Consider the following 25,034-nt stretch of genomic DNA (forward strand, 5'->3'; position numbering starts at 1 on the left):
AAGGCGCTGGACAAACACAGACTTGTTGCCTTTTGTGAGGAAACCATACTCATCAATGATGGAAGCAGGGACTGGACCAAGCTCAAAGTTGAAGAGAGTGGATAGCTCGATATGTCTTTTGCTCCCCACCACGAGCAGGCGAGCGAATACAGCCTGCATGTCACGTACGGTCTTTCCATTGACCTTCACGCCTTTCGGCGCAGCATGAACTTCATTGTCACCACCTTCTTTGAAATGGGTGCATGAAATCCCTTAGGTACTGATGAAGAGAACTTCGTGCTCATGTCTCTGCCAATCTCCAGTGCATCTTGCACATTCACCTTTTCATCTGCTATCTGGCCGTTTATGATAAGGGTGGTCATCTCTGTGGTGAGTGGGTTGGAGTTTCCGTTCAACACTCTCAGAATATTGGCTCGGTCATCAGCGTCCAACTCTCGCCGTCGTTTGCCCTCTTCTTTGTGTGTTTTGTGTTTCTGTGTCTCATCTAGTCCTTCTGCATCATCGTACATCTCATCCATTGACTTGGAGAGAAGTGAGCAAATGCCAAAGGATTGGATCCATACGGCGACCTGCTCAGGGTTGGTAGAGATGCCTTTCATGCCACCTACTCCCTTCCCTTGCTTGATGCATGTCTGCTCCCCGATCATATCTGCACTCACAGCAGCTGCACCATCTGAGTGGCGGCACACATGGCTCCCGGCGAGGAGGTCATCTTTGGCAGTATCAGGAATGTGCTGCATGTCGCGCAGATGCCATGTGATCCATCTCGCATAGTGGTGATGACCAGCGGCAAAGAAATAGGGCAGCATCTCTTCAAGGCAGTGTTGTTGTAGCAGCCAGTCACCCTCTCTTTCTGCTCGCCAGAATTTGTGCACAAGCAAGGTTGGGATGATGAAACAATCCACCCAGATTCTCGTTATTTGTGAAAATAATTATATATGGGGATATATAATAATTGATAATCATTCTGCAGTTCATAAACGAGTTAACGTTATTTCATGTATTGCCCACTTGGAGCTGAAATACAGCCACTTCCTGTTTAAACCGGAAATGGTTGCCATCATGTTGAATTTGGAAATATCAAAAATGGATTCTGAATCATCAATTAACCACAAAACCACTCCAAGATTGTCCAAATCGACCAAGAGGCTGCTGAGATATTGACTTTTCAAGAATTATGCTAATTTATGCTAATCCTGCTAATTATGCAAATTGGGAAATATCAAAAATGGATTCTGAATCATCAATTAACCACAAAACCACTCCAAGATTGTCGAAATCGGCCAAGGGGCTGCTGAGATATTGACTTTTCAAGAATTATTCTAATTATTTTATGCTAATTAGGCTAATTATGCAAATTGCTCAACATATGCAAGTTAGCATCCGGCAGTTTCTGACTGTTGGGGACCCATACAGTACATTTCTGCAAACACCTCTTGGTGTACTCAACACTTCCGGGTTCACAAGAGGGATCAATAAGGCTGGCAAGAGGACTAATAGGGTCGGTAGGTCGGCTTTTTTTCATTTTTATTTTTTTTATTTTTAGTCTCGGTATGGTTCGCAAATTGTGTCAGAGGTTGTTTATTTTGGATTTGTTTTTAGAAATGAAAGAAAAAAAATAGGGTCGGTCGGGTTACTTTGGCCTTAGTGCTCTGCTTCACGTGGTAACTTCTGATTCATGCATTCATTGTTTGAAATACGTTTCCAGTGTGCCAACCAACGTGTAAGACCTGTGTGTCTGACGGTCCGGAGTGCGCCTCGTGTCACCACCACGCCTTGCTTCACAGAGGGGAGTGCCTGCCGCACTGCCCGAGGGGTTACTATGGCAACGAACACTTCCACTGTGAAGGTAAGCCTGGTTGAGAGCGTCCAGCTTGATTCTGCAAGGCAGATCATTTTTTCTCCTGTTTGGATTAGTACAAAATATTAGTTTAGTTATCTGATAACTGTGATGGCCTCCATTAGATTCATAAAAAAACAATGCTAAATTGGTATTATGTGCGTTGTATGATTTAACATAGATGTTGTGTTGTTGTTATTATTATTTAAATGTTTCCCTATCATGTTGACAGACGATGCTATTATGTGATTAAATGATATATTTTTATTCGTAGTCTAATATCATAAAGCTCGGAGAGCACACATTTATTCTGTGGTTTGCGCTATATACGTGTTGATTATTGTTATTTTTTTTAAACACACATTTAGTTTGGATATTGGATGGAGGTGAAGGCTTCTGTCGATCAGAGTTGACTAATGATGGTACATCCTAGCTGTCCTGGTTGTCTGCTCGGATGCTGCAGCCTCGTTTATGAATGAAGAGTTTGTTTGTTTGTTTGTTTGCTTAACGCCCAGCCGACCACGAAGGGCCATATCAGGGCGGATGAATGAAGAGTGCCATTCTGGAGTTGTAGTCTCTATCTGATAAACTGTTGAAATTTCAGATTTCGGTTTGGCCAATTGTTTTATTTGACAATTTTGTTGAAGGTCAGACATCCTTCTTTCCTTTGATTTGTTTTATCATCGAGTCGATGGCATCGTTATAAATGTTTGCACGAGTTTTCTTGCGTATTTGGCTTGCAAGGTTTGCTAGTTTTTTGTCGTTTTGTGCGCTTTTAATACTGATTTACATTAGTCCGTGTATTGTTACAAGTATACAATTGTACGCAGCGTGCCACCCGAGCTGTGAGACGTGTGACGATGGACTGGAGTCGTCCTGTACGTCGTGTAGACCCGGCAACACACTGACCGGTGGGCAGTGCCGGACTATGTGTCCCGGGGGACAGTACTTCTCACACCTTGGACATTGCACAGGTACAGTGGTACAATGCACAGGTACAGTAGTACAATGCACAGGTACAGTAGTACAATGCACAGGTACAGTAGTACAATACACAGGTACGGTAGTACAATGCACAGGTACGGTAGTACAATACACAGGTACAGTAGTACAATGCACAAGTACAGTAGTACAATGCACAAGTACAGTAGTACAATGCACAAGTACAGTAGTACAATGCACAAGTACAGTAGTACAATGCACAAGTACAGTAGTACAATACACATATACAATAGTACAATGCACAAGTACAGTAGTACAATGTACAGCTACAGTAGTACAATGCACAAGTACAGTAGTACAATGCACAGCTACAGTAGTACAATGCACAAGTACAGTAGTACAATGCACAAGTACAGTAGTACAATGCACAAGTACAGTAGTACAATGCACAAGTACAGTAGTACAATGCACAGCTACAGTAGTACAATGCACAAGTACAGTAGTACAATGCACAGCATCAGCAGTACAATGCACAGCTACAGTAGTACCATGCACAAGTACAGTAGTACAATGCACAGCTACAGTAGTACAATGCACAGCAACAGTAGTACAATGCACAGCTACAGTAGTACAATGCACAGCTACAGTAGTGTGCATTTTTCGTGCGTTTTTGATGACAGAGCAGCAATGTTTGTTTGCACTAGACAGTCAATGTAAACAATGGAAACATACGTACAGACGAACCTGCCCTTGCGACCACCTCTCACAAGATCCCCGACATGTTTTTCTTCTATACAATTCAGCTTCCAGCCTGTCTCCAACGAGCACTTTTGGTCGGTACCTTGCGTGTTCGTTACAGACAGGTGTGACTGTAACAACAACTAGAAAAACAATTTGCGTTTCCTGAAAATCCATTTCAAGTTCAAAATATCAAATTCCATGATCTGCTTTCACTACTTTACTCTAACGGGTTTTACACCTGTTCGTTAGGTAGAAACATTCTAGATTCTGACATTATAGATGTAGTGTGTGCCCCTGGAAACCCCCTGTAAGACCCTAAACACCTGAGAAAATCAGGTTTGAAAAAAGAGGTAGTCTTAAAATATGGGTATATGTGATCCTCCACCACGAAATGAGTCGCATGTCACCTTTGCATGATTTTCATATTTTTACATTTTCATAAAGAGTTTTTTATGCTCTATCCAGTGGTGAAAACCGTTTTAGAAAAGAGCGAAAATTTGTTTGAGTTATAGGCCTGTGACTAAGGTGACCCTCACACTGTTACCAGACACTCCCCGGACTTATATTAAGCCTAGCGCAGAACCGCACGAGGTGACATGCGACTCATTTCGTGGTGGAGGGTCACATATTTACACAGAAAATATGGTCTTAAAAGGAAGTGAGTTTTAAATTGGGGGAGGGGGGCGTCTTAAAAGGGGGGTTCCACTGTATTTCATGATCGTCTTTTTTGCAGCGTGTGAAGGCGAGGGGTGCAAGCAATGCACAGCAATTCGGGGCGGCCTGATGTCGGCGTGTACCCGGTGTGTGGACTCAGCGCAGCAAGTTGCACAGGGAGCTGACTGTGGTAACTCCTGCTCTTCTGGCTCCTACCTGCGTCAAGGGATATGCTACGGTGAGATTTCGGTTAAAACAATGTTTTATTTCTGCTGACCTGTTCGTAAAGTTGACATGTACGTATAAGTATGAAGACAACAACAAGCCTGTGGTTTATTAAGGTGTCTACAAAACACATTTACAATAAGAAATACAGTGACGTCCGGCTGTAGTGATAGACCCATATAGTGATAGTCCGGCTGTAGTAATAGGATTTCTGGGTCCCGGTCCCAGTTGTTCATGTTCTTTGTTAACTTAGTCCGGTTGTAGTGATACTTTTCAGTCCGGATATAGTGATAGTCCGCTTGTAGTGATACTATTTTCAAGTCCCGGGGAAGCTAAAGTCCGGCTGTAGTGATAATGTTCGAGAGTAATCTCCCTTTACCAAAATGTCGAGCAAAAGCCAGCCACGCACTGTGCTTACCCTGAAGCGGAAAATTGATCTGACAATTTTTCATTTAACCCTTATTTCTAAGTGGCCCTTATTCTCTCTCTCTCTCTCTCTCTCTCTCTCTATCTCTCTCTCTCTCTCTCTCTCTCTCTCTCTCTCTCTCTCTCTCTAAAACACACACACACACGCTCGCACACACACACACACACACACACACGCACGCACACACACCGGCTGTTGAACTGCCAGGACGGGGGTAGGTTAACACAGGACATTTGCAAGCCTGACAAAGACAGAAGAAACGTCACAAAACAAAATCAATAGTGGTTCCAAAATCACCTTGTTACTGCCTTGAGGCTAGTTTACCAAATGTGCCGCCGCATGTAGCAATAAAAGCTTTGAAGATATCACTACAACTACAAGCGATTGGCCGGATGTAGTAATAAAACCTACAAATATATCACTGTAACCGGACGTCCGGATGTAGTGATAAAACCTACAAAAATATCACTATAACCGGACGTCCGGATGTAGTGATAAAACCTACAAAAATATCACTATAACCGGACGTTCTGATGTAGTGATAAAACCTACAAAAATATCACTATAACCGGACGTCCTGGTGTAATGATAGTCCGGATGTAGTGATAACAAAATTTGGTCCCGAGGGCTATCACTACATCCGGACTTCACTGTAAATGAGCAGATGTCAGACAGTCAACCAATGGAACACACACAAAAAATCATCCAAAAAAGGTAAAGTAAAAAATAAGAGAGAACAGGGTTTTTTGCGAGAGAGAAAACTTGCGCGATACTTTCCTAACAATGTCTTATTTCCAACGGATTTGTTGCTACTAGCTTTCTACTGGGGTGAAGCGACCCGAACTTCCTAGCAATGGGATCATATAAATATAAATAAAATGAAATGTCCACAGGGTGTGACGAGAAGTGCGATGAGTGTGAAGGTCCGGGACAGTGTGCACGATGTTTCCAGCCGTTCCTGCTGTCAGCCGGACACTGCGTCCAGTCTTGTCCACCCAACACCTTTACTGACCACGACAGAGCCTGCACGAGTGAGTTCACTATACGTACATTGTTTGTATTTTTTGACAAAATGTGACATTTTACACAGATCGAGACAGTGCAAGACGCCGATTACACCTGACCATGCACACACCTTGGAAGTGCTACTCTGTTTCTGCTAGTTTTCCTCTAGGAGAAAGCAGCCCGAATTTTCCAGCATCAGGACAATCGAATAATGGGGGGGGGGGGGGGGGGGGGTCTTGCATGCGTCACAATGACCGCAAGATTACGGGACTGACGGGTGTAGCCTATTTATGTAGGACTTTGAAAGCTTTAAAGTGTGCTGCTTTCTCCAAAAGGGAAAGAGTTTAACATGTTATTTTGCCACACACCAGGTTGCCCTCGCTATTGCTTGACGTGTCTGGACGACCAGGTGTGTGCGTCGTGCGACAGTGTTACCTACCTGTGGAGAGGTACCTGTGTACAGGTGTGTGAGGAGGGACTAGTACCGGACCTGGAGGATCGAGTCTGCTATGGTGAGCATTATCTGTACAAGTTGAAGGTCTTGTGAAAGTTTGGTTTTGTCCTGCATTAAACGTTCCAATAACTTAACTTTTCTTTTTTTTAAATTCTTGATTTGGAACGTTAGCAGTGTATTTGTTTTGGATTTCTGCCCTGGTGAGGGCTTGGTTTGTTACGTCTGGTGGGGGCTTGGTTTGTTGCGAGCGATGGCGATGCTGTATGCAGAATTTGTTGGGGAAGTGACAGAGCCAGAGAGAGAGAGGGGGGAGGGGGGGGGGCAGAAAGACACAGAAAAAGACAATGATACAGACAAAGATACAGACAAAGATACAGACAAAGATACAGACAAAAAGATAGACTGATAGAAGGGCGACATGCACGCAGGCAGACAGACATTCATAGGGAGAGTCAGACAGAGGGATACGGGAGAATCAAGAAGAGAGAAAAGAGAGAAAGAATAACTTTAGCAATACTAGCTTGTGTTCATTTTTAAATGAAACTTAATTTGTGTTATTTTTGTAGCCTTTTTCCCAAACAAAAACGACTTAAACTGCCAACAATTGTGTATTTCGAACCCTTCATACCCAACCGTTAAATTCAAGTGACACAACTTTTCACTCTTTCAAGAAATCATTAATATCCACGTATCATTCGGGTAACACAACTGTCCGCTCTTTCCAGAAAACGTGTACGCCCCGGAAGTGACCATCACCGGACCTCTGTTGGTACCGGACAGAGACACATCCACTCTCTCTCCGGACCTGATTCAGGTCACTGACCACGACACACCTGGCCACAGGCTGACCATCCACCTGGTCACTCTGCCGGCCAACGGTCAGTTGCTGTTGACCAGGCGAGGAAGAGAGGTTGTCCTTGGACACGGGGATTCCTTCACTGTGCAGGACCTGGTGCAGGGCAGACTGAGATTTGTCCATACTGATGGCTCGCTTAGGAAAAGTAAGTGCATAGTCATGTAGTCATGTATATGTATACTTTTTATTATTTTGTTCTGTTTGTTTGTTGTTGCTTTTTTTGTGTGGATTTTTTGTTTGATGTCTTTGTGTTATGTATCTATGACTGGAATACAGTTAGCAGAAAAACTTAACCTTTTAGAGTAAATGGATCTGTTTTGAATGAATAAACAATCTCAAACTGCATATCAAGAACACAGGTTGAATATTCAAGCAAAGAATACTACCTGTCTATGATAATATAAACAAATCAACGCACAATGAAATAAATGTTCACAACTATTTCTTTGTCTCTCCACTGGAAAGACCATCAAATCGACGTACTTATAACTGCTTTGTTTTGAATTGAATTAAACGTTCCCTAAATTAACCTGTCTTGTTTTTTTTTTATTACATTTAGTCAAGTTTTGACTAAATGTTTTAACATAGAGGGGGAATCGAGACGAGGGTAGTGGTGTATGTGTGTGTGTGTGTGTGTGTGTGTGAGTGTTTGTATGTGTGTGTGTGTGTGTGTGTCTGTGTGTCTGTCTGTCTGTCTGTCTGTCTGTCTGTCTGTGCGTGTGTGTGTGTAGAGCGATTCAGAGTAAACTACTGGACCGATCTTTATGAAATTTTACCTAAGAGTTCCTGGGTATGATATCCCCAGATATTTGTTTTCATTTTTTTGATAAATGTCTTTGATGACGTCATATCCGGGTTTTTTGTAAAAGTTGAGGCGGCACTGTCACATCCTCATTTAAAAAAAAAACTTGATTGAAATTTTGGCCAAGCAATCTTCGACGAAGGCCGGACTTTAGTATTGCATTTCAGCTTGGAGGCTTAAAAATTAATTAATGACTTTGGTCATTAAAAATCTAAACATTGTAAATAAAATTATTTTTTTATAAAATGATCCAAAATTATGTTCATCTTATTCTTCATCATTTTCTGATTCCAAAAACATATAAATATGTTATATTCGGATTAAAAACAAGCTCTGAAAATTAAAAATATAAAAATTATGATCAAAATAAAATTTCCGAAATCGATTTAAAAACAATTTCATCTTATTCCTTGTTGGTTCCTGATTCCAAAAACATATAGATATGATATGTTTGGATTAAAAACACGCTCAGAAAGTTAAAACGAAGAGAGGTACAGAAAAGAGTGCTATGCAGCACAGCGCAACCACTACCACGCTAAACAGGCTCGTTAATTTCACTGCCTTTTGCACGAGCGGCGGACTACGGTCACTGTGAAAACATGCAGTGTGTACAGTTTCATTCTGTGAGTTCCACAGCTTGACTAAATGTAGTAATTTCGCCTTACGCGACTTGTTATGATATTCTGTGTCCATTCAGGCGAGCTGGCATTCCGCGTATCAGACGGACAGCTGACAACAGACACGGTCTGGCTTCCTGTCCGAATCCTGCCGGCCCAGCCACTGAGCGTGACGGTCAACAATCCACTGACCGCTACCAAGGGAACCATCACCACTCTGTCCATCGACACGCTGGACCTCCGTAGTATGGCTCAGGAGGGAGATGTCACACTGCACATTGTTGATGGTGAGTTTTTTTCCGGTGCTATCAAAATAGACAATGTTCGGAAATAACTCGGTCACGATTGTATTGGTTGTGGACGAGTTGCTTTCCTTTGTATCCATAGAGACACTGAGGCAAGCCTACAATGTCACATGTAGCTTCCTCAATGTTTCTCTGGAAAAGCAAGGAAAAACAAGATAAAGCAACTCTTCCACGACCTATATTGCCGGAATGTGTAGGATTTACTTGCTCACAGGAACGACGAAGATTCATGAAACACTTTACAGGGTGTACGCCATGTTTAGTGTTCGCCATCGTGGGTCAGTTAGAACCGTCTGTGGTGTGTTGATGTCACGTAGGAGTGCAAGTGTCATGACTTGACGGCGCAGGTGGTTTCCTTTGTTTCTTCATCGGAGAGTGTGGTTCAAGTTGTTTTGTCGATTAGTTTCAACTGTGATGAGCGTCAATCATGCAACTTCCGTAACTTCGCTACAGTCTGTCTCTTCCTTATCTTACATCATGAATATTTTGGATTGTTTTGTCGATTAGTTTCAACTGTGATGAGCGTCAATCATGCAACTTCCGTAACTTCGCTACAGTCTGTCTCTTCCTTATCTTACATCATGAATATTTTGGATTGTTTTGTCGATTAGTTTCAACTGTGATGAGCGTCAATCATGCAACTTCCGTAACGTCGCTACAATCTGTCTCTTCCTTATCTTACATCATGAATATTTTGGATTGTTTTGTCGATTAGTTTCAACTGTGATGAGCGTCAATCATGCAACTTCCGTAACGTCGCTACAATCTGTCTCTTCCTTATCTTACATCATGAATATTTTGGATTGTTTTGTCGATTAGTTTCAACTGTGATGAGCGTCAATCATGCAACTTCCGTAACGTCGCTACAATCTGTCTCTTCCTTATCTTACATCATGAATATTTTGGATTGTTTTGTCGATTAGTTTCAACTGTGATGAGCGTCAATCATGCAACTTCCGTAACGTCGCTACAATCTGTCTCTTCCTTGTCTTACATCATGAATATTTTGGATTGTTTTGTCGATTAGTTTCAATTGTGATGAGCGTCAATCATGCAACTTCCGTAACTTCGCTACAATCTGTCTCTTCCTTATCTTACATCATGCATATTTTGGATTGTTTTGTGTCTGACAAGAAGTCAGATAGACGAACGCATACCGGCATTCTCGCTATACATTCTGTGCTACTGTTCTGTTGGAATTGTTTCGTCATATAATCATTCTCGCTATACATTCTGTGCTACTGTTCTGTTGGAATTGTTTCGTCATATAAGCATTCTCGCTATACATTCTGTGCTACTGTTCTGTTGGAATTGTTTCGTCATATAATCATTCGCTTGTGACTTGCTGGCAAGCGACCCAACATTCCATCAAGATAGGTTTTTGTCACTAATTGTTTGTCTGTGCACTTAAAAGACCGTTGGGTCGATATATTTGTGACTGTAAATATTGTTTTGTCAATAACAAACGTTCCAACATTTTACCTTTCTTGTTTTTCGTTCTGTTGGAGTTAATGTTGCAGGATCAGTTTACAAGTACCACCATTAACTACATGATATATTGTGTATGCATTCAAGATATTTCTTCTGGTGTGCAGGTCCAAAGCATGGTGACTTCAAAAACCAAGTCACAGGCCAAGTTGTACGTTCTTTCACACTGAACGACCTTCACCTTGAAGACATTGTGTACAGTCATTATGGTAACGACAGCAGCACGTCCGACATGGCTATCCTTTTGGCATCAGACGAGTTTCAACAGATTAGTATTGTTCTGTCCATCAAGCTACGGCTGAAGGTAAGAGACCATGCATTATTTGAGTTATGTAATTGTTGATGCTGCAACGTTTGTGACAAAAACAACCTGCTAGATTTGAGTTTATGAAGATATCTACGAGTTTGTTGCTATGCTATTGTATATCTTCTTGGTTAAGGTTAGGGTCAGGGTTTACCACATGTACCTTTTTGCACATTCTTCGTGTTTTCTTTATTGAACATTATAAGGTTTAATCCACTGACTATATCAATCAAGTTTAGATTTGAATGTCTTCAGACTCCAAAGGTGGCTGTTTTCTGTGTTGTACACCTTATGTTTTCTTTATTTAACTTGTTGATGACTCTAAACAGCCTCTTTATTGTATATAATTAAATCCTGTGGTGTAAGCTGCTTACTAAATAATATTTAACTTTCTGCAGACTCTCCAAGGTTTCAATAATGATTATATGATGACCCAATACCTCTGCAGTCTTCATCTGTTTACTTTTTGCTGATCGACTTTTGAGTTTTATGAAAATGTGAGTGAGCTTTTTATATTATTGTGTGATTACAGAACAGCATGACCCCTGTGGTTGTGGCTAACGACGGGGGTCAGGTAACACCTGGACAGAAGCTCCAGATCTCTAAGGACCTTCTGGAGGTCAAAGCCATGGGTCAAAGTTCAACTGACGTCATCTACACCTTGGTGCCCACAGTCAACAACCCAAAGAAAGGTGGATTATTTTGTTAGCAAGAACATTAAATCAACAATACAGAAAGCTCACATGGTTATGCTTTTAGTTTTTAATTATCCTCTGTTACGGTTAATATTCCACCGGCATACGACAAAGACTTAAAGTAAACCCAAATCTGTTCTGGTTTTGTTTGCGTATGCTAAAATCGTTATGTTGAAAAACTTAAACAGGCTTAAGAAACGTGTATTCGGATATATGCTCGTATGATTTGGAGCTGTTAGAAAACAATCTCTTGAAAGAGATACGAAAATTCTTTAAAGATAAAGATTAAACTTGTGTATCAAATGTTACAGGTGAAATAATGATGATCGTGCCCACACCTGAGGGGGGGCCAGGGAGGGGCTGGGAGGACATTGGGGACGGCACTATGGGGGCCAAGATGTTTCGCTTCCTGCAACGTGACATTGACGAGGGTCGTATCTACTACAAACACCAAGGATCACCTATTGGAAACTCTGACTTCTTCACCTTTGAAGTGAGTTCTTTAATCTTTTTCATTCGTTTGTTTTTTGTAGTGGTTTTGATTTGTTTGGAAATCTTGACTACTGTTTGGCTCTTGTGTATTTTTAACGGTATCTGCAGTGTGATAGTAAGGTATGTTCTTTTTAACGGTATCTGCAGTGTGATAGTAAGGTATGTTTGATTCTTTGTTTCACACTAATTTCTTTGTCTCTGGTCAAGATGAGGTTTGTGACTGGGTTTTATTTTATTGTCTTTCTTAACAGCAGCTTCATGAGAGAGTTTAGTTGATAAATGTACGTGTGCTTTGTGTATCCCATGTGTGTGGCCGCGTGAGGATGTTGGGAACGAATTATAATGCACATAAACTCAAAATAAATGTGTTGGACTACAACACAGTTGTGTTGAAATCTGTCATATAAGTGACAAAGAAGTAAACAATGTGCATCGTTTCCTAGGCTCCAGATCAGACGAGTGTTCTCTGGTAAATTGCACAGATAGCAGAAGAGTTTATAGACATGTCTTGTTTTCTCCTCCTAGGTGGCAGACATGTCGGAACCGCCGCACGTGCTCCAGAACCAGAGTTTTCACATCCGGGTGATACCTGTGCGGGAGATCCAGAAAGACAGCAGCAGCCAGTTCGCTCTGCCCACCCTGGCGCCCGGTGTTCGCCTCGGCATGACAGTAAGGGAAATTGATGTTCCATATTGTCCTGTTTTTGTGTGTTTGTTTGTTCGTGGTTGTTGTATTTGTGGTTGTTTATTCATTGTTGTCTGTTTTGGATGCGATGAACATTGGACCATTAAACACTTCCTCATTAAGTGTGTTGATGTACACACACAAACTCATGACAATCATTGCAGTTGTGACAAATGGATTGTACATAATCTAGTATTGGATGGTGTAAACAAATGTTGTACAGTTTGGCTTGCCATACTTGAAGTAGCACGACTTGACCGCGTGGCCTAGTTTTGTAAGGCGTATTTTCATTGGCTGCTGTAGCCAAGGGGAGAGAAATAGGGTAGCTTCGTGGCGTGTGAAGACAGAGCGTTCTTGACAGTCAGACGGGACAGACGTGTTTAAGTCTCCGTGTGGGGCGAGAATGCTGCTCACCGCGAACACTGTGGTCTAACCCCGAGAGACTAGTGTGCGGACGAACCATGGGTGGTTCTGGGCTGTAAAGATACAGCACCCCGGGTCGGAGTGATGGGTGGAACCACTAGACAGGGAGAGAGAGAGAGAGATGGGCATCCCCTCCTTGGCGCTACGAAGTGATGTTTGAGAGCGCAGGGTTGTAACGACGCTGGAGTACTGGGAACTGGGTGGAGCCGCACCCCATAGCCACCACGAGCGGTATTGCGTGGGTGGTATGTATCCCGGGTATGTACCCGTTAAGTTGTGGAGTTGCAGTACGTGTGAACTGCCACCGAAGAAACATAATTGTGGAGTCACTGTACGTGTGAACTGCCATCGAAGAAACATGATCATAAGTTTGTGGAGTTACTGTACGAGTGAACTGCCACCGAAGAAACTTAATCATAACATTGTGGAGTCACTGTATGTGTGAACTGCCACCGAAGAACCATAATCAGCGAGAAGATTGTGTGAGACGTAGACGACGTCAATTAAAGTATTACGCGACACGTGATGTGCGTAACATGACACTGTAGTAAACAGGAACTGTAAACACTGGCATAATTGTGTGGATCAGGAACATTCATCTAATGTGAGACAGTTGGTCTCCGACGTGTGTTAAGATATTATTCTTCTTATATATGAATGAACGTGATCTGTAGAATGCAAGAGAAATAATATGTTTGTATTATTGTTGTGGTGATTCATTACAGGAACGAGGGCAAAGGGCATTGAGAGTGTTTATTCTTTGTGTTTTGTCTGAGTGTTGTGTGTGAAGAACAGTTAGATAGTAAACAGAGTAGAGCACGCATATTTTCCATACACACACACATACCTGAAATTTCATCCGTAACAGCAGTGCAGATATTCTGAACGTTTTATTCCGCCCCCGCGTTTGGGAGTTTTATCTTTTTAAATTAAATCAATATTTTTAAGAGTAACAAGTGTAAAAAGACCCGTGCGTTTTTAAAAGAACCTTCTCCATTTTACAAAGATAGATCTGAATGCAGTTTCAATTACGGACACTGCCTAGTGATCTGAGATGTGAAACAAACTTGAACCGGTCCCGCATAACCATATCAGTTAAAGGGACGTTAAAAGACCACAACAGCAACATGTTACACAGATGAGTCAAAACTCTGCCAATGTCTCTGTCTCACAGGTCCTGGAGAACCAAGTTGTCCCTATCTCGTCCTCGCAATTAGCATACCGTGACCTTGACACGAGCGACATTGACCTTGTGTACCGGCTGACGTCATTGCTGAATGAAGACGAAGGCACCGTGGAGCACGTGGACTTCCCCTTCAAGCCGGTGTTGCAGTTCACCCAGCAAGACATCAACAACAACCTCATCCTCTACAGACCGCCTGACCGCGAAATAGGACTGGACGAGAAAGAAGTCAGCTTTCATTTCATCTGTAAGTCACTGGTTTTTATTGTCTATTGTTTATTTTGTATATTATTGAAAAGTACGACTTTCAATACTCGCGAAGTGATGTGTTGATCATGATAAAATAATGATTGTGGAACTTGAGTTGTAGGCCTTATGAGCTTGAACCATCGCAAATATCAATATGGTTATAATGTCCTCGTCATGCTTATTGATCACAGATAATTTGCTTTCACATGAGAAACGTTTAACAGAAGATGATGTTCTAGCTACCATTAAAAAAAAGACAATATAAACGTGACCTACGGCAAGCCGTTTCACATTTTAGGTTGTTTATATTCGGGTGTGTAACAAAGTGTTGGGCATACAGCGTTTACCAAAACACATTTCGTTTTGGTCTTGTTTGTAAAAGCCTCCTAAGACTTAGGAGAGTAGCCAGGAGATTAGCCAAAAGCATTGTCTAAGAGCTAGAGGTGATGGCTGGAAAATAAATGTAAGTGGGTATTCCATATTCATCCTAGTCTTTAAAGGCACACTGCTTCTCATGAAGACAGTTCGGCTCAATATCTCAGATCTGACCTGACTTTGACATGGGACAAGACCATCTCTCCACTCTGTCACCTACCATTAACAATGAACAGTCTGCGTGGTCTCTGTGCTCAGATCTGACCTGACTTTGACATGGGACAAGACCATCTCTCCACTCTGTCACCTACCATTAACAATGAACAGTCTGCGTGGTCTCTGTGCTCAGATCTGACCTGACTTTGACATGGGACAAGACCATCTCTCCACTTAGTCACCTACCATTAACAATGAACAGTCTGCGTGGTCTCTGTGCTCAGATCTGACCTGACTTTGACATGGGACAAGACCATCTCTCCACTCTGTCACCTACCATTAACAATGAACAGTCTGCGTGGTCTCTGTGCTCAGATCTGACCTGACTTTGACATGGGACAAGACCATCTCTCCACTCTGTCACCTACCATTAACAATGAACAGTCTGCGTGGTCTCTGTGCTCAGATCTGACCTGACTTTGACATGGGACAAGACCATCTCTCCACTCTGTCACCTACCATTAACAATGAACAGTCTGCGTGGTCTCTGTGCTCAGATCTGACCTGACTTTGACATGGGACAAGACCATCTCTCCACTCTGTCACCTACCATTAACAATGAACAGTCTCTCTGTGCTCAGATCTGACCTGACTTTGACATGGGACAAGACCATCTCTCCACTCTGTCACCTACCATTAACAATGAACAGTCTGCGTGGTCTCTGTGCTCAGATCTGACCTGACTTTGACATGGGACAAGACCATCTCTCCACTCTGTCACCTACCATTAACAATGAACAGTCTGCATGGTCTCTGTGCTCAGATCTGACCTGACTTTGACATGGGACAAGACCATCTCTCCACTTAGTCACCTACCATTAACAATGAACAGTCTGCGTGCTCTCTGTGGTCAGATCTGACCTGACTTTGACATGGGACAAGACCATCTCTCCACTCTGTCACCTACCATTAAAAATGAACAGTCTTGATGCTCTCTGTGCTCAGATCTGACCTGACTTTGACATGGGACAAGACCATCTCTCCACTTTGTCCCTACCATTAACAATGAACAGTCTGCGTGGTCTCTGTGCTCAGATCTGACCTGACTTTGACATGGGACAAGACCATCTCTCCACTCTGTCACCTACCATTAACAATGAACAGTCTGCGTGCTCTCTGTGGTCAGATCTGACCTGACTTTGACATGGGACAAGACCATCTCTCCACTCTGTCACCTACCATTAACAATGAACAGTCTGCGTGGTCTCTGTGCTCAGATCTGACCTGACTTTGACATGGGACAAGACCATCTCTCCACTCTGTCACCTACCATTAACAATGAACAGTCTGCGTGCTCTCTGTGCTCAGATCTGACCTGACTTTGACATGGGACAAGACCATCTCTCCACTTTGTCCCTACCATTAAAAATGAACAGTCTGCGTGGTCTCTGTGCTAAGATCTGACCTGACTTTGACATGGGACAAGACCATCTCTCCACTCTGTCACCTACCATTAAAAATGAACAGTATGGGTGCTCTCTGTCCTCAGAAGAATGTTTGTATGAATTCATTTCTTAAAAAGCCACTCTCCAAATTTTAGACTGTGGGCCGAACTGTGTATTCGCGAGAAGGGTTGTGCCTTTCAACAATTCCATTTCATTTCCAGTAACGGACGACGCCGACGGCCAGCAACTGCCAGAACAGAAGTTCACCATACGCATCGTGCCGGTCAACAACAACCCCCCTCGCTTCCTGACCCCCAACCCCAGAGTGACCGTTGCCGAGGGGACCTCTGTTCCACTCCCTGTGGGTCTGCTGGAGGTGGTAGACTCTGACACTGTGGCTGAGGACATCACTGTCACTGTTGTGGAGGAACCGGAGCAAGGATTCTTCGAGAGAGTGGACCAGCAGTTTTTCGTCGTTCTCCGCTCAGGTCAGTAAAGGAGTGGCCAAATAGAAACATCCCGGAAATAACTCTGTCGAGTTTGCATTGGTTGTGAAAGAGTTGCTTTTCTCTTGTGTCCATAGAAACATGAGGCAGGCCTACAATATAACGTGTAGCTTGCCTCAGTGTTTCGTATGAAAACAAGGGAAAGCAACTCTTCCACAACAACAACAAAAAGCTGACAGACGACTACACAACGCTCTTTTGGCAAATGACAATGCATCAGAATTGACAAACCACGTCTTTTTCCCTTTTTGGTTTAACATTACAGGCGACAGTTTCCCATACATAGCGGCGTTGGCAGAAAAGGGACGTGTGAGGGAGGACAACACAGCAGACTGGAGATCAGTGGTGGGGCATTTTAAAGCCCCGGTATGTCTCAAATGGTTTACAAAACGATTTAAATCTTCGAATGAAAAAAGCAGTTCTAACCTTATGGAACAAACTTGCAATAGCATTTAATAGCATTAAATGAAACAGTTCGTTTGAATTGCTATTTAGCTCGCGTATACCACACACCAGAATTCGTGGTTTATCTAACCCCTGAGCCATCGTGAACCCGTGTGATCCACTTTCCTTTTTTTTCACAATTTAGTCGTCAGTTTGTGATTTCAATGCGACTGGCTGTATCTGCAATAGCACGTTATTGTGTACCTCTGATTCTAAAACGCAACAAACAGCTGCGAGTCACACGAACTTGTCGGCGGCGGCTGTCTTCAAAGAAAGCGAGCGCTATGCACAACAATCGTCTGCTTTGAGACATGACTTTTCGTGACCCTGCTTCCGGGCTATTCTTTTTTAAACTTTCAAAACTTCGAATTGTACTGAACTTGTCTTGATGAAAAAATAATTTGTTTATGATTAAAGAATGTTTGTGTTACAAGCCGTCAATTTATTATTATATGTTAAAAGTTAGTTCTAGCACAAAAACGAGGCGCCTGATTGTAGATCAGACGGTCCACGAAAATAAATTCTTTGAAAATGTCTCACTCTCGACCGAAAGCAGCCAGGATGTTCCCGTTCAGTGAGCGTTCAAATGGAAGGGTGTTTGTACTGTGTGTAAACGCTTGACAGTGTCTGTGATGGTTTACGGGAGGCTTATTGTGCCTTTAAACTTGCATCAAAATGTATAAACCATATATTTATTTTGGTCCAGTTTCCCCTACACAGAGGCGCTTGGTAGCAGTTTTCAATTCAGCCATAACGGGGCAAAGTGGGAGAACACAGACTTCATTTCTCTGTCGTTCAGTAGTGGGGCATTTCAAACTTAAAACCACATCTTTTCGTTTTTTTCTTTTTTTTCTCCAATATAGGCGACAGTTTCCCTTACACAGAGATGCTAGGCAGCAGTTTTCAATACAGCCACAGCGGAGCGGAGGGGGAGAACACAGACTACATCGCCCTGTCGGTCAGTGACGGGTCATTCCAGGTGGGTAGCACCATCACTCTCAACATCCTGCAGGTGGACAAGTCCGCACCTGTCCTGCTTCCCTCCTCCTCCTGTCAGATCAACGTCACTGAAGGTGAGTATTATGAAATGAGTCGATCACAATGGGAGTTTTGTGAAAAGTTACGAATTTAATTTTCTATAAGTATCATCTTTAATATAAAAACACGTAAGTTAGCGTGCAGATAAATAGAGCCTACTCGAGTAAGCATAATTTGAAATTGGTAATGAGAACAAAGTCATGAAAGGGGTTGCAATAAGCAAGTCGCATGTAAATCAAACCTATAGCCTGAGATACAAATACTAGTAAGGCCTGACAACGTTGTTGACATATATAACAATCGGCATATTTCAACCGAGGCTGGAATAGTTAAACTGTTTACTTTGAAGATAACTGTAGGGTACAATGTCTACACTTTTAGCAAAAAACTACTAAAAGTAAAGAAACGTGTGTTCTATTGGCAATTTCCTACATTGATGATAGAAAATTTACTTCTGAAGCAATTTGAAACTGTGAATACTAATAACTGTGGCTTTCTTTCACCTGACAGGTAGCACGGTGTGGATAGAGAGAGCACACCTGGCGTTCAGTGACAGTGACGACGGTGACGAGGACGTGCTGATCATCATGAACTCTGCAACAGCTCACGGCAGGCTGAAGGTTGGAGATCCACCCAGAACTATCGCACCTGGCGACCTGTTTACACAAGCTGACATCAATAAGGGCCTCCTCAGGTAACAAACTTACCTTCTTCGTTATGTGTGCTAAATGAGCACCTGCCATAGTAAGCATATCGTTCCTTAGCAAACACTGTATGTTCAAAGAGAGAGGAAAGGGGTATACTTGTCTTAGATTGTAGTCTGTAGCAAGCAATTGGCATGAATAACCATCAGAACATGTTTCTTCTATGCGAGAATAGTTGACATTGATCGTACTCCTATATATATAGATGTCGTGCCGAATTCACGTAATTGCCGATTACGCGTAATGGGCAACATTTTTGCCCATTTCGCGTAATCGGCAAAACGCTGCCCAATACGTGAAATCGGCAGCGTTTTGCCGAAATCGCGTAAAGGCCTCTAAAACTTGCCTATTTCGCGAATTCGGCAGCCGATTACGCGGAATGGGCAGCCGATTACGCGTAGTGGGCAAGTTGCCCATTACGCGAAATCGGCAATAGCAAGTTAAGTGTGTGTGTGTGCGTACGTGCGTGTGTGTGTTTGTGTGTGTGTGTGTGTGTGTGTGTGTGTGTGTCGATCTCTCTCTCTCGCTCTCGCTCTCGCTCTCTCTCTCTCTCTCGCTCTCTCTCTCTCTCTCTCTCTCTCTCTCTCTCTCTCTCTCTCTCTCTCTCTCTCTCTCTCTCTCTTTATGTGTATGTATTGATAATGATATACATGCGTTTTCTCCCTTTTGTTATTAGTTGTTTTGGATGTTTATATGCAATGCATTATTGCAACTATGCTGCAATTTCCACACTATAATTTGAATGTATACAAAACCATAACCCTTTTCTTATTACTATTTACATTATGTACGTCTGTAAGTAACAATAACCTTGTCAATTTTACTATCTATATTATGTGCGTCTGTATTAAGTGTTTGTATAAGGGACAGGTTGTAAGATTAGGCTTTGCCTAAAACCTCTATCCTTTGGTAATAAAGTTCAGTTTCAGTTTCAGTCTCTCTCTCTCTCTCTCTCTCTCTCTCTCTCTCTCTCTCTCTCTCTCTCTCTCTCTCTCTCTCTCTCTCTCTCTCTCTCTCTCTCTCTCTCTCTCTCTCCCCCATTGTGCGGCTGCGTGTATGTTTAGGACGATTGGCAAGAAGAAAAAAGATATAAACGAATGGTTTGACAAAGATTGTCTGCGCAAGAAAGCCGTCGTAAAACGGTTCCTGAAACGGGCTTAGAGAGCTAACAAGCAAAATTATGAGGTATGCAGGGAAGAATATGTACAGGAATGCAAAGAGTACAAGGAATTGTTGTATAGAAAGAAACTTGATTTTGACTCGTTTAGAAAGACTTGCCAAGTTGAAAAATTCCATAAAAGACCCAAAAGTGTTTTGGCAAACTATTCGGTCATTGAACGCAAAGAAAGCAATCTTCCATGGCATCTCAAGTGAACAGTGGTACGAACATTTTGATGAGGTTTTTAACACCGTTGATTTTGTGTCTGGAGTTGAAAAGGATACTGGTGAAGTTGTGGAGAAAAGTTGATGAATTATTTAGCGAAAACATTTCAAAGCAAGAAGTGATTGACAGTATCCGTAATTTAAAAGTAGGAAAGAGTGCTGGGCTAGATGTGATTGTGAGCCAAATGTTGAAGCATGCCAATGAAACAGTATTGGACTTTCTTGTTGATCTGTTCAACATGTTGTTTGACACGGGAACATTTCCTGAAGAGTGGTCAAGATCAATTATCATACCAATTCATAAGAAAGGAGACGTGAATGTACCGGATAATTACCGTGGCATAGCCTTGACCAGTGTTGTAAGCAAGGTTTAATCAATCAATCAATGACGCTTATATCGCGCATATTCCGTGGGTACAGTTCTAGGCGCTCTGCAGTGATGCCGTGTGAGATGAAATTTTATACGGCCAGTAGATTGCAGCCATTTCGGCGCATATTTACCTTTCACGGCCTATTATTCCAAGTCACATGGGTATAGGTAGACAATTATTAACTGTGCCTAAGCAATTTTGCCAGGAAAGACCCTTTTGTGATCAATCGTGGGATCTTTAACGTGCACACCCAATGTAGTGTACACGGGGGGGGAGGGTTCGGACACCGAAGAGAGTCTGCACACAAAGTTGACTCTGAAATAAATTTCCGCCGAACCTGGGATCGAACTCACGCTGACAGCGGCAAACTGAATACAAATCCAGCGCGCTACCAACTGAGCTATATCCCCGCCCCGTTTATACACACATTCTCAACAAGAGATTGACGAAGTGGGCTGAGAAAGAGGAAAAAATAATTAAAGAACAAGCCGGCTTCAGGTCAAGTTACAGTACTGTTGATCATATTTTTTCGTTATATGGCATTGTTCAGAAGCATTTATTAAAGAATACTAAACTGTACATAGCTTTTGTAGATTTTAAGAAGGCATTTGACTCTGTGAACAGGAATGCATTATGGGAGGTTTTGAGGAAAAGTGGTGTAAACGGGAAAATGTATAAGGCCCTAACAGCAGTTTACACATCAGTGAAAGCATGTGTGCGTGGCCGATGTAATTATTCTGATTATTTTGAATGCCCAAGAGGGGTGAAACAAGGATGTTTATTGAGCCCTTTGATGTTCTCCTTCTTTATTAATGAACTGGCAACAGAAGTGTCCTGTAAGGGAAGACATGGTATACAGTTGATACCTGGTGCGACGGAGATATTCTTGCTACTTTTCGCTGACGATGTTGTTTTGATGTCTAATTCTGTCATGAGTTTACAAAACCAACTGAACAATTTAAAAAGAGAAGCAGATCGCCTGTGCTTATCAGTTAACTTGGATAAAACTGATGTAATGGTGTTCCGTATGGGAGGCCACCTTGCAGCTCACGAGAAATGGTCCTATGGTGGCGAGGCAGTCCGAGTAACCAACTCGTACAAATACCTCGGCATGTTGTTTACTACAAAACTGAGTGAAAATGTTGCTTTGAGTGATATGTCCAGAAAGGTAAAGAAAGCAGTCATTGAGACACAGTCACTGCCACCCAAAAAACAGCAAATGTAAAAACAAATAAAAATTACTACCAAACTGCATGTCAGCCAAGCTATAACCTGTGTTTGTCGTACTGAAAGATGAAAATAGCAGCTTAACTTGTATTTTTGAGAAGCGTTTTTTTTTCTTACAATTATGCGTAATTCTTCATGTTCATCTATGTGTTCATCTTTTCCTATCATCGTTCTCTTGTTTCGAAAATAAATGCTTGCCTCGTTTGCATCACTAGTATACTGGGTGTGTGTGTGTGTGTGTGTGTGTGTGTGTGTGTGTGTGTGTGTGTGTGTTTGCGAGTGTGTGTGCGTGCGTGCTAAAAAGTATATTATCACAGTCATGGTCAGTATCGACGACAACACACACACACACACACACACTCACACACACACACCCACACCCCCCCCCACACACACACAAACAAACATACACACTAAACTCACTATTGCCGATTTCGCGTAATGGGCAACTTGCCTATTACGCGTAATCGGCTGCCGATTTCGCGTAATCGGTTGCTGAATTCGCGAAATAGGCAAGTTTTAGAGGCCTTTACGCGATTTCGGCAAAACGCTGCCGATTTCACGTATTGGGCAGCGTTTTGCCGATTACGCGAAATGGGCAAAAATGTTGCCCATTACGCGTAATCGGCAATTACGTGAATTCGGCACGACATATATATGCGGACTTTTTCTTCACCTCTAATCATTAGATCTCAGAGACAGTCAAAACGCATTGTGTCTGTCTCAGGCATGAAAACTGAAAAAAAAAAATACTGAAAAAAAAATTCGAAGGCGCATAGCGCCAAGTTTCGCAGGCGCGAAGCGCCAAGACTTCTAGGGGGGTCCGGGGGCATGCTCCCCCGGAAATTTTTTTTTTCAAGGGTGCAATTTGGTGCAATCTGGGGCTATCTGAGCCTTAAAATTGGATTCAAACATGGCCCCAAAACTATTTTACTATAACTATGACTAGGAAAAAAATAAAAAATAAAAAAATAAAAAAATAAAAAAATAAAAAAAAAATTAAAAAAAGGAAAAATACGGAAAAAAAATAATAAATACGGTTTATTTTTTTCAAAAATACGGAAAATACGGAAAATACGGAGAATTTTCATGCCTGTGTCTGTCTCACAGGGTTAAGAATTGCTGTACATGCACACACAAACTAAGTAGTGTGCTTATGTCGTATACAACCTGTTTCTCTCTGGATAAAGCAGGCTGGATTCCTTATTATTCCGTTGGTATTGCGTTTGTTAATGCAAGACGATTTCGATTTACCTGTGCAGATATGAGTCTAGCGGTGAAATCGGCAGCAAGCCCGTGACTGAGTTGCTGTACTTCAACGTGAGCGACGCCAGCCGTAACCTGCTGCCCAGCCAGGTAATGTCCGTGTTGATCCTACCTGTGGACAACCAGCCACCTCTCGTTATAGTCGCGCAGGTCAGTTTAAAACACCTGGATGGGGGTAGGGGGTTTGTTCATCTGTTCTGAAATATGTTAATACGTTTAGTGAGTAAAGGCACAGCCCTTCCCCTGTAAACGACCCGGCTCACAATCTCATATCTGGCCAGATTGTACATGTGTTTTGCATAAAATAAGACCAATCCTCCAGGAGGACATATCCACAATAAACTGTCCAGCTGTACTTTGCAGGGTTCACATTGTTGTATGATTTATTTTCGTAACTGATCCTGGTGGCAATTCGCAAAATTAAGTCACACGACAATTCCCGATCTTCCCTGGAAGCAACCTAATTGTTTAGTATAAGTCTATGCCCGGGTGGAGGGATCGTCGTATCCCATGTAAAAGCCTGCGCAGATCTGAGATTGCGAGGACAATGCCTTTAATTGAAGTTTAAATTGTTTGTAATTTTTTGTTAATACTGGGAGTCACTAAAAATGTTTCAAGGGATGTTGGACTCTTTCCTCAAAAATATATCTGTTAACACAATCACTGGTACGACCTTGCATAATGCATCAGTTTAGGATCCCGATGTTCTACAGAATTTAAAACAGAATCAGATTTGACCTTCAGTTTTATGATCAGGTTCCAGAGGGCGGCGAGGTGGAGATCATTTCTCCCATGATCAACATAATGGATGCTGACACTCCAGTCTCTGACCTCTGGGTCATGGTCTCTGCTCATCCCACGTTTGGTCAGCTCATTAACACAAAGCCAGGTACGTTTGGGTGACTATAGTTCTTCTTTGGATTTTAGCTCTGATTTGTGTGAGCTTTACGTGTCTGATCTTCTTTCTTCAGGTGTTGATAGGGTAAACATTAAGTAGGCTTATTCACCAGGCCATGGAGTCACGAGTTTTGTGTTTTCTCGGTTAAAAAACTTCAGCTGATTTTTTGTATTTCTTTTTTTTAACAAAAACAGGATACAGGGCTGCGCATTTTGTTTACATGGATTTTCAGTTGAATTAGGAGTGCCAATGGATCGTAGACTGTGTGATTTTGACAATGAGGATGCTTTGCCAGTGAAACGTGATAATGACATTAATTTCAAAATACTTTAATCCTGAATGCAGTCAGTTCCCCAAGGCCTTTCTTTGATAATCCAAAAACTCATAAAACACTAGAGCCAAGAATGATGAGATCGCAAAGCCACAACGATTTTTGCCCTCATGGACAACCTGATCAAACTACTACAGTACTATATTCTCTCGTGGCAGGGCTTGGCTCAGAAAGGGCCGGTACGGATGTTGTGACGGAGATGTCTGTGAAGGAGCTTCGACGGGGTCACATGACCTACGTCCAGTCTGACCACGAGAGGAAGGAGCCAGCGTGGGACGCCTTCCTCTTCACCGTCACTGACGGAGTCAACACCTCACCCGTCCACAGATTCAATTTCACCATCCTTGTCAGTTTGCATTGACTTTTTGTATACAGTCATTAGGCCAAACAAAAATATATGTTGGTTTAGGGTAACGTGACCAAAAAATAAAGGGTCGGTTTTTTTTTAGTTTTTTTTTTAATTTAGTCGATTTTTAAGGAGGTTCTTTCCCTTAGTCTCGGTAT

At 42.3% G+C, this 25,034-nt stretch overlaps 1 protein-coding gene across 1 annotated transcript in view; it reads left to right on the forward strand.

Moving 5' to 3' along the window:
- The window catches only part of LOC138960459 (extracellular matrix organizing protein FRAS1-like), a 142,477-nt gene that overhangs the window by 47,885 nt on the left and 69,558 nt on the right, over window positions 1-25,034 (forward strand). Inside the window, exons 13-31 of the mRNA XM_070332368.1 lie at window positions 257-369; window positions 1,699-1,849; window positions 2,671-2,814; window positions 4,257-4,415; window positions 5,723-5,860; window positions 6,206-6,346; window positions 7,014-7,289; window positions 8,644-8,850; window positions 10,464-10,660; window positions 11,193-11,352; window positions 11,667-11,848; window positions 12,373-12,516; window positions 14,129-14,384; window positions 16,584-16,850; window positions 18,176-18,385; window positions 18,861-19,044; window positions 23,298-23,451; window positions 24,058-24,190; window positions 24,689-24,876. Coding sequence (XP_070188469.1) covers window positions 257-369; window positions 1,699-1,849; window positions 2,671-2,814; window positions 4,257-4,415; window positions 5,723-5,860; window positions 6,206-6,346; window positions 7,014-7,289; window positions 8,644-8,850; window positions 10,464-10,660; window positions 11,193-11,352; window positions 11,667-11,848; window positions 12,373-12,516; window positions 14,129-14,384; window positions 16,584-16,850; window positions 18,176-18,385; window positions 18,861-19,044; window positions 23,298-23,451; window positions 24,058-24,190; window positions 24,689-24,876 — 3,404 coding nt within the window. The remainder of the gene's footprint in view (window positions 1-256; window positions 370-1,698; window positions 1,850-2,670; window positions 2,815-4,256; window positions 4,416-5,722; window positions 5,861-6,205; window positions 6,347-7,013; window positions 7,290-8,643; window positions 8,851-10,463; window positions 10,661-11,192; window positions 11,353-11,666; window positions 11,849-12,372; window positions 12,517-14,128; window positions 14,385-16,583; window positions 16,851-18,175; window positions 18,386-18,860; window positions 19,045-23,297; window positions 23,452-24,057; window positions 24,191-24,688; window positions 24,877-25,034) is intronic.

Source organism: Littorina saxatilis, linkage group LG2, assembly GCF_037325665.1.
Source record: "Littorina saxatilis isolate snail1 linkage group LG2, US_GU_Lsax_2.0, whole genome shotgun sequence".
NCBI classification, from domain to species: domain Eukaryota; kingdom Metazoa; phylum Mollusca; class Gastropoda; order Littorinimorpha; family Littorinidae; genus Littorina; species Littorina saxatilis.